Genomic DNA, 10,334 nt, shown 5'->3' with positions numbered 1-10,334 from the left:
CATGACCGGAGAAGAGAGAGGTAGGAGGGCATTTTGGTTTTTTCTACTTTTGATTTTGACTTGGGGGTGTATTTGTTAGATAAGGGTCATATGGGGTCAAAGTTACCGATAAATTTCTTTGAGGGAGGTTACCAACAATTTCATTGTTGGGGGTGTGTGAAATTTTCCACAAATTTAGCCACAATGTGACTGCCACCGTACCAAAGAAGAGCATAACTCCACTTTGAATTGTCAACATCTTAAAAAACCCACTCTGATCCAATCCAGGACCACATCAACGGTCTGGATTTCTCAAGAACCACGCATTCGTTTTCAGCCGTCCATCCATCTTAGAGAGAGAACAAACCCAATCAAATGCATCAGACTTTCACACGTGTGCCTCAGCCGAGTTCACCTAAGAAGCGGAGCCCAATGGGCCATTTGACTTTGGTTTTAGGGTTTGGAATTTGAATACTTTGCCCTCCTCAGAGAGACGTTACCTCGACTTTTCCCAGACAATTTTTAATAAAAAATTAAATTCTATTTTTTACAGGGCACTCTCTCTCCTATATAAACCCTATCTGTACTTTCAACTCACTCTGTATTCATTTCTTCTTCTTTGAGTTGTTGTGTTCATTCAATGCCCTAAATTTTCTCATTTATATCCAGACACATTCTTCACTTTCTCTCTCTTAACTCTCTCTTAAATTTCTAGGGCCTGTCTCTGACAAAATAGCCGTTCCAAGCTGCATTTTCTTGGGTTTTCTCTATCTTTTGACTGAGAATGGGAGGCGAACCAAAAGGCGATGTCTTCAGTTGTGTGTTTATACTGGATCCATGGAAATGGGATTGAGGATTTTTGTTCAGAGAAATTAGGGCTTTTTAAGGGTCTTTTGAGATGGGAGGAGAGAAGCAAGGCGTTTGGTCTCAGCTGTTCGGCAATGGCGGATCAATGCGCAGGAAATTAGGGTTTCATCAGAAGATCATTCCAGCAGGTACTCCTCACCTCGAATTAGGGTTCCTGGTTTGTTGTTTTGGTTGCTTTTTCTTGTGAAATGAGCTGAGAAAGCAAGCGATGGTTTCATGGAAAGGTGAGAATTTGTGGATTAGTTGCAGTGAATGGGGGTTCAGGTTTATCAAATGCAGATGTCCCTGCTGCAATCTGGACCATCCATTAGAAAAATGCAAAATGACAAGCGTCTTTTACTTGGGAGTGATACTTGATTTCACACTTAGGGGCACCGACACAGATGAACTCTCTCTCTCTAGGTGGTCCATGACAAATGAAAACCGTGGCATCTCTCTCTTCCCTACATGATTGAACGTCTGTCTCTCTTGGATTGAACGTTATCATCTTTCTCTCTGTAACTTAGTACTCTTATCATTTGAAGTGCAAGTGTATTTTGTAAATTTTTTACCGATGATAAGGGCAGAGTTGAAATATCAGGGTTAGTAGGGGACATTTTGGAACTTCTTTTGAAAAATTTTGTGTGAGTTTAGCTGGTGGGAGATTGGGGCCACTCCCTTTTTTAGGGGTGGCCAAACAAATACTTCAACTTTTTGGTGAAAAACGACCGATTTCTTCGGATCTTATCAAATAAGCAGCGTGTCAATTTGGAAATTTCTATTATATCCTTGTCATGTGGTCTTAAAATTTTAATTTCTTTTAATATTTTAGTGAAATTGGGACCATTACTAGGGATATTTTCGGGATATTCATGTATAAAAGAAATTTCGGATATTCATAGTGTAACTTTTATATAAATGGAATAATTTTGCCTTTATCCTTTTCAAAAATTTCAAGTGCTAACTTTTGCCAAAAAAGAAAAAGAAAAAAGGGCAAATTCTTTGTTATATATGACTGTTAGGAGATATGTGGTAGAATGACCCTATCGATTTTGTACTTCAGTAAAATATTACTTTACTCAAGTTTTTATTGTTACCAGAAACAGTAAAAAAATTATTATTATTTTCCTTTTATACAACATATGGTCATTTTAGGAATTTTTACTGTGCAGCATGTGCAAATCATTTTTTTTTTATCTTTTTGGATTTCTTTGAGCATGTGCAAATTATTTCACACTGGGTGGTAATGAGTACACGAAGCACCAAAATGAAAGAAATAATTCATATTTGCCCTTTGTAGATCATTCAAAGTGATTTAATTATGGATATCTTGCTTTCGTAAGTGAAGCAGATCGAAGTTACCGGATGTAAAGTACGTTTGCAATCCCTTCTCTAGTGACATGAATCTCAACCTGTGTCACTGAAACCTGATTGAATAGGCCAGCCTGACCACTGGGATTGCCTTTCGGGGCCATGACTGATGTAGTAAAAAATTGGGTTGTGTCAAAAACTGAGTAAAATCAATGTGGTTAGCCGGTTACAATACCCACTTAACAAAGTTGAACAAATTTTTTATTATTTATGTTTTTTTTTATCTTTAATTTTTATTTTTTAAATGTAGTACAATATTGGTATTGCTTGGATCAAACTTCTCCACTAGTTCGTGGCTAGCCCAATTTTGACAATACAAAACTATAAAAAAAGACCAAGTTCCTCGATTTTTAATGGCTAAATTTTCTTTCATGAAATTGATTGATGGTTATTAACCCATTTTGGAAAACATCTAAAAATTTATTGGCTAGATTCGGACAAATATTTGCATATTCGAGTCATTGCAGGAGCAAATCAAGTCGTGGTCATGCTTAAATTTTCTTAACTAAAAGATCCAGGCTTTTTTTTTACCCATCTCATTAGCCTAGGCAATGGGCGCGCATATTTTGGGAGTAGATATTCTGATTTTTCAAGGATTTTCCCAGCATTTGTATTAAACATTGAAATATATGCCAATTTCTCTCAAATGTAATTTTTCTTTTGAAATATGGCCGTCAAGATTCTCGACTTTCTTTTTAATTTTTTTTGGTTCAGAGGTAGGAATCGGACTTGGGATGAAGTGTTGCAATCATGAACAAATAACCAAGAAAGACCAAGTTCCTACTAATTTCTGTACACCCTTAACTTATGGAGAAATACGTGTGCTTTGTTATGACTCTAGTGACATCATTTATGAAACCATGAAGAAAAGCCATCTTTGGTACAGAAGCTCATGTCTTTTTTCTTAATTTCTTTTTCCCCTGAAATGATACCTGTTTGTACAGATTCTTGTATATTTCTGAAAGTACAACCTTTACTTTTGAAGCATGGGTAGAAAATGAAGTGTTTTCCGGCATGAAGTAGATATGAAGCCTGTCGTAATTGCAACAAATTTTGTGAAAGTGTCAGCCTCATAGCTTTTTCTCTCTCTCTCTCTCTCTCTCTCTCTCTCTCTCTCATGAATTGGTTGACAATAGATTTCTTGTTCTCTGTGGCATTCATTTACAGAGACACAAAAAGAAGATCCAAGGAAGTTCGATGATGAGAAGATGCTACTGGACAAGCTTCTTCCAGTATGTTTTGCCATATTACTAGCATTTATTTGTTCAAAGTGTAACTATACATTACATGCATTTGTTTGTTGACAATGTAATTATATAGAAAAAAAACAATTGTTTTTCACTTTCATTATTGCTCATTTTTAGGAGATTCTGAAATGCTTTTCTTTGCTCTTTGTACTACAGATTTTGGATGAGAACAGAGGACAGGATGTACATACAAAAAGAAGTGAAACAAGCAGCATCGCTTCCTCAACAGAAGTTGAAGTGGTTGGTAGCAAAGCACCTGGTGTGGTAGCCAGGCTCATGGGTCTCGACTCTTTACCCTCCAAAGATGTTTTAGAAACCAACTCAACCCGGTTTACTGTAGCAATCCATGGCATACCCATTAGAAATCAGTCAAATAAACTTGATATTGTGTCTAAGAAATCCATGGAAATGAGTCCCCAGAAGTTACAGAAAACTTGTTTGATTGAGAAAAGGCCAACCACCCAAAGGTTCCAATATGAGAATATGAATATACCTTTGATTTCACGTAATTCTCAATCAAAGCATCTAGTAAGAAACAATCAAGAAGGAAATGAAAGGACTCAGTGGGTCAGTCCAAATTCCAAAGAGAGTGACAGCAGTTCAGTTATTGGGAGGAATCGGGGAAAATCAATCTCGCTAGCTGTTCAAGCTAAGGTCAATGTGCAGAGAAGGGAGGGCTTGTCTAATGGTTCTATGGTCCAAAAGGCACTACCTGATGAGTCCAGATTGAACCGCCAATTACGAAGCCAACCAAATGTTCAAAACACTAAGCAGAAGAAACCTGTGCCTTCTTCTGTTCTTAAGCAGAACAACCTCAAACAAAACTCTTCTAAGGTATCTTCTAGTAAGCCTTCCATTACTAAAGAACATGTTGGTTTAACTTCTGATAGGAAAAATGAGCCACGGTCCAAGTCTCAAGATAGATTTACAAATGTTGCAAAAGCTGGAATCAAGAAAGCAAGCCTAGAGAGAAGTGCGTTAGACAAAGAACCTGCCTCTTCGAGAGACAAGGTCTCAGGTGGAAAGAAAAGACAGATAGATGGGGCTCTACGTGCTGAAAAGAGACGGCCTGGAGTGACTGTTTTGGCAGAAGATAAACGGGTTTTCAGAGGAAATCTCTCTGGACGAGCAGAAAGTGAGAAAAGGAATAACATGTGGCACCCTGATGAAGAGACCATTTCTAGTAGTAGTAGTAAATGTATGGATGTTGTCTCCTTTACTTTCTCTTCCCCCATGATGCCCATGCCTAGACCTCGTCCCTATATGGAAACAACAGAAGAGCACACACAAATTGTCAAAGATGATTTGATTTTTGGGTCTCGTGGTGAAATGAACTTCTCGAGTGCTAAAACTAGGCATCCATCATCAAACCATGGTTCTAGAGTTTTAGGGGGAGATGCTTTGGGTTCTCTTCTAGAACAGAAGTTGAAGGAGTTGACATCAGTTGGTGTTACATCATCAAAGGTTTCTGGTGCCCTTGCAACGGCATCCATATTACAAGATTTGATACATAAGCTTAATACTCAAAGCCTTGCGACAAAGGAAGAGGAGAAGAAGGGCACAGTGAGGCCTCAAAAAGATAATTCGTGTAGAGGCACTTCATCGATTGAATCTGATTGCTGGTCAGCATGTGGTCCTACATCCAATACAAAGCTTGAGTTTCTGGTATGTGCATTGCTCTGTTCTTTCCTGTTTGGAAGTTCTTTTATTGTGATACTTCATTCGTGGAGTGAGTACCTAAAATAATAATTGCTCTAGTTTGCCAACTAGTTTATAATCTGGCAGCCAATCCAATGCTGGAAACGCTGTAATCTCTTGGTACTTTGTCCTGGGAGGAACTAGAGGTTGATACACAACTTTGCCAGAACATTTGGGGATCATTCTGTAGTTCTATGGAGCTTATTTTCTGAAGGTTTTTGGGGTGTAAACCCCATGCTAACTTAGCCTTCACTAGAAAATACCTTAGATTGGACAAACCTTCAGCTCATAGGAGCGATGCATATAATACCTTTCTATTACCTTTCTTATAACCCTTTACCATACATCTAGATTTATATGCGTTTGGCTCATCTAGTCAACTTATATAACTGTTTGAAATGGGCCTTGCTTTTGAGAACCTTCTGACATAAAATATAGCAACATTAACCTTTTTGTTTTTTGAAAGTGTTATAGCAACATTAACCTTTTTGTTTTTTGAAAGTGTTATAGCAACATTAACCTTGTGGAATGAAAATGCTTGCAACCATAAATAGTAGCACGCTAGCAGGGAGAAGTGGTGCTTGCCCTTTTCCGGAGTGGGGAAATCTTCCACTTGATGGAGAGAGATTTATCATGATGGGGAGCGATTTATTATTCATATGAAGAGGAGAGCGGATAGTTTCGTGAGGAACTGTGGTGAAGGGAATATCAAATGGGACTGGAAAAATGCTAGGTGTGCTTCATTAGTCATTTAGTTATTCATGAGAGTGATTGCAGTGGTTCTCCATAAGATAACTTTATTAGAAATATCGTTCAAAATTTTGGATATTACTGATATTCCAAAATCTCCCATTATTTTCCCCCTCATTTTTTGTTTAATGTCGATATTGAATTGATACATCTGTAGCTCTACAAAGCAACACGGGCACCATCACGGACCTTTCAGGTCAGTGACAGCACCACAACAGACCTGCTAGGTCTGTTGGGTTCTTGAAGGTGTCTAATGCACAGGTCCGTGGTGATGCCAGAGGCTCCTGTACCATCTAGGGGGCTGGATGGTGCCTTAGGCACCATCACGGACCTAAGAGGTCCATGACGCACCACCATAAACTTGCTAGATCCGTGGTGGTGCCCCTACAAGCAAGTGCATGGGATTTGGAGGTTTAAACAACCTCCACAGTTCTATGAAAATCGTGATGCTTTGTACAAAGTGCCACAGATGTATCGTATCCATGACGAGGGATATTTATGATAATTGCCCTAATATTTAAGTTTGTTAGGTCCAGGTCATGCAGAGGTACTTAAGCAAGGACCTGGTGTGGTGATATGTTATATTAACGGAGTCACAATGACATTGATTCAATAAGAATTCTTAGTCCCAAAAATGAAAACTGCTTTACAGTGTTACGTTGAGAGATCGTCTTGAACTCTACAGTGACATTAGACACATGCATTATATTTAAGACACCTAATAGAAAACCTAAGATTGAGCAGGTTGTTCTTATCTTCCATTGTGTTTTATCTCTAAGTTTTCATTTTTTCTCTTTTCAAAACCAGAGAAAAAGTGGAGGAAATATTCTACCACAGCTTTATTTTATCCGACTTAATTGACCTCTAATGAGACCATGCTTTTCTTTAAAATAGCCACACATATCAGAAGGACAATTAGGATGGGAAAATGTAAGAACTTGATTTAGTAATTAGGATGGGGGAATTTAACATTTTATAGGTCATATTCGGGAAAGAATGGTTCTGGTATGACTGAATTTCTTTTTACCTGATTAATACAAGTTAATCATTCCAGTCTTCAGAAAAAGGTCTTAATTATTCCTCTAAGGATGCTGTACTAAAGGAGCTGAGAAAATAAGGGTAAAACTGGGCTTGAATGGTTCTATGTGACTCAATTTTGATTTTCTTTTGATTAATAGGGCTTTCCTCTAAGAATGCTTAAGTAAAGGAAACATTGAAGTGAGAAAAATAGGGTGTTAAATTGTCGTTTTCAGTGAATGAACCTCATTTCTGTGGTTCAGTTTCCTTTCAGTTTAAGATATTTTCGTTCTAAATAATTCTTCTTCACTTTTTAAGTATATCATCAACATTTTGTCTATTCCTCAAGATTACACTCACAAATGTGCCAAGTTGAGTCTACATTTTGTGAAGGGGACAAGATGGTCAAACCATGTTCTAGGTGGCTGAGTAAAAAATAAAGGGCTGATACTAAAAGAGTAATTGCTGAATCTGCTTCCTTGATGAAATAAGTCTTTTTGGGGTCATAGTTAAACCCAAAAGGATTTGTGGATTGAACAGTTTGTATGCATAGCATATTCATTAATTATCACGACCAATGATATTGAGGGGATCTCAGACTTAAAGAAGATAGCCAGAAATTGTCTGAGGATGACTGATCTAGGTCATATAACCTAGTGCAGTTATCGATATTGCATTAGTCAAACTTAGTGTATACCTTGTGAATCCTGCAAATCTTTCCAACAACTGGATTTCAATACCCCCTTAAATTTAAGTGACATTTACTTCCATTATCATGGTGATCTAGTTGACTATTCCCCCTTATGGGCGGGACTTACTGGAGGCCTAACTAATTGTTGTGGTTTACGTGAAATCTTGGATATAATAATTGTTGCTTCTCTCATTCTGATTATGGTCAAGCGTATCATTTGTTACAAAATATAGGGCATTAGATCATAGCATGTGCTCTTTAGCTTACTTGTTGAATCAAATAAATAAATAGACTATTATCATCTTCATCATCATTCGAGCCTTTTTTCCAACTATCAAGGGTCGACTACACAAATCCCGGTCCTTTATTTTGCTCTATCAAGGGCCGTACCCTCAATGAGGCCATAAGTCCCCATATTTTTTCTTACTACTTCTATTCATGTCCCTTGGGCCTACCCCTTGCCATTTTTTAGTCTTCTACTTGATCCAACTCGCACTTCCTAACATGTGTTGCATATGCTCAATCCACCTTAGTCTACGTTATGTCATCTTATCGCCTATTGGAGCCCCACTTAAGTTCTCCCGAATGTATTCATTTTGAATTTTATTCTTTATTGTCTTGTCACTCATCCATCTCAACATTCTCATCTCAACTACACTCATCTTATGGGTATGTTGTTTCTTGACCGCCCAACATTCTGCTTCATAAAACAAAGCTGGTCTCGCAGCTATCCTATAGAACTTCCCCTTTAGCTTCATTGGTATCCGGTGATCACATAAAACTCCAGTTGCATATCTCCACTTCCCCCACCTAGCTCTGATTCTATGTGCTACATCTTTTGCAATCTCTCAATTTTCCTGGATTATGGACTCAAGATATTGAAAGTGTGCTCTTTTTGATATTTTTTGGTCGGCGATCCTAACTTCTTCCCCGACTCTATTCCAATTATTACCATATACTATGTCTTTATCCCTCTCATTTTTAAAACTTTAGATTCTTGAGTATCATTCCAAACTTCTAACTTTGTGTAGATGTTGCTTTGGGTCTCATCGATCAAAATTATGTCGTCCGCGAACAACATACCCCACAGTACGTCATCTTGTAGGTGCCTAGTTAAGTCGTGTATAACTTAAACAAATAAATAAATAGACTATGATATATAAAAATTGTTAATTTCTCAATTATTTTGAATCTCTTGTTAAACCATAAACAAAAAGAATGTCTCTTTTCCCGCCGCATTTTCATTTGTCTTAAGCATGACTTGAGTTTTCTTTTAACCTCCTATAAATTACATTCCACATGACCATTCAGGTGCCTGAAACAACAAGGGACGGCAAACTTAATGCTACAAAAGGACGCCTTGCCACCTTGAAATCTATGGCTGGAGATGATTGTGACTACCAGAGCCCAGTCTCAACTCTTGAGGCTGCTTTCCCATGTGATAGTTGCAACTCGTCCGAGAGCTTTGATAGCAGTACACTTGGTATGTGTATATAGCCCATTGTTCGCACTTGATTTGAAATCTTGTTTTATTTCTTAATTCTTTTTCACTTCATTTGAGCAGAGGATCCTCTCATTTCCAAATAATGAAAATTTGGATGTAACCCCAGATTCATCATTCTTGTTCTATGTTTCAGGTATCAAGCTGCATCCTACATTGCTATCTAAGACAGCAGAACCAGAGGCTGAAGAGTTATCTGATTCTGCTTCCTCTCTTATACCAGAGATAAGCAACTTTACCCCATTAGAAATTGGCGTCAAAAGAGGCCAACAGAGAGTAGAGAGAGCGGAACTAGAATATGTCAGGGAAATTATTAGCAGCTCAGATTTAAGGTCTGAGTATTTGGCAGGTTCAGGCGAGTTTATCGATCCACTTCTCTTTGACAGGCTAGAGAGAGGAAATCATGAGCGTGGATTAAAGCAAGAGGACCGCATGGATAGTAAAGCTGCTTTTTTACATAGGAAGGTGGTTTTTGATTGTGTAGGGGAGTTTGTGGATTCAAAATATAGCCGATGTGGAAAGGGTGGGTATAAAGTATGGGCCAGAGGGCTCGTAGCTATTTCAAATAAGCATGGATTGGTAGAAGAAGCATGCGTAGAAATATCAAGGTGGAAAAGCATGGGAGAATGCATGGTTGATGAAATTATAGAGAAAGATATGAGCATTGGATTGGGGAAGTGGGTGGACTTTGAGGCTGAGAGATTTGAATTGGGGACGGTGGTTGAGATGGATTTGTTTCAGGCGTTAGTTGATGAAGTGGTGGATGATATCTTAGGATGGCCAAGACTGTAATTATTGCCATTGTATCTATATTCCTTCTGTTTCTTTATTGATGTGATCTCTCTCTCTCTCGCCAGGACTTTACTTGCAATCTCCCTAGTGGTTCCCCTATATTGATTGCTGCTTTATGGTAATTGATCCATGTTTCGGAAAGGTCATAACATTTCTTAGCCATTGGATGTGAAATCTATCATGTTTAAAAGTGTATCACAGTTTTTGAAAAAAAAAATTTCGGACTTTTTGCTTAATTAGTGACACATTATCACCTATCTGATTTTACATCTAATGGTTGATAATGATTGTGACCTTTTTGTTTCAAAAGTAAATAATCTCATCAAAAACATTTTCTTAAAAAATAGGAATCAAACCCTAACTTGAGGGATTTCCTAACTTAAATTTTGACAGCAGCTCCATCTCGGTCTCCATTGGAAATAGAAGCCAAAGCAATTCTAAA

At 37.9% G+C, this 10,334-nt stretch overlaps 1 protein-coding gene across 2 annotated transcripts; it reads left to right on the top strand.

Moving 5' to 3' along the window:
• The first annotated feature begins 373 nt into the window (after positions 1–373).
• LOC18445109 (uncharacterized) lies at positions 374–10,033 on the top strand. 2 transcript variants are annotated; one of them, XR_016049865.1, is made up of 6 exons: positions 423–974; positions 3,364–3,428; positions 3,600–5,108; positions 5,696–5,874; positions 8,911–9,082; positions 9,237–10,033. XR_016049865.1 is itself a non-coding variant. In XM_006855254.4 (5 exons), exons 1-5 carry the CDS (start codon positions 878–880, stop codon positions 9,890–9,892), a joined length of 2,499 nt encoding a protein of 832 aa, XP_006855316.1. In that variant the 5' UTR covers positions 374–877; the 3' UTR covers positions 9,893–10,033. The 2 variants fall into 2 exon arrangements, 1 of the variants encoding a protein (XP_006855316.1); XM_006855254.4 differs by lacking the exon at positions 5,696–5,874 and having other exon boundaries at positions 374–974.
• The last annotated feature ends 301 nt before the right edge of the window (positions 10,034–10,334 follow it).

The sequence above is a fragment of the Amborella trichopoda genome, chromosome 2, assembly GCF_054954075.1.
Source record: "Amborella trichopoda isolate Santa Cruz 75 chromosome 2, AtrichopodaSantaCruz75HAP2 v2.0, whole genome shotgun sequence".
Taxonomy (NCBI): Eukaryota; Viridiplantae; Streptophyta; class Magnoliopsida; order Amborellales; family Amborellaceae; genus Amborella; species Amborella trichopoda.
This window is presented reverse-complemented; position numbering and strand designations above follow the sequence as displayed.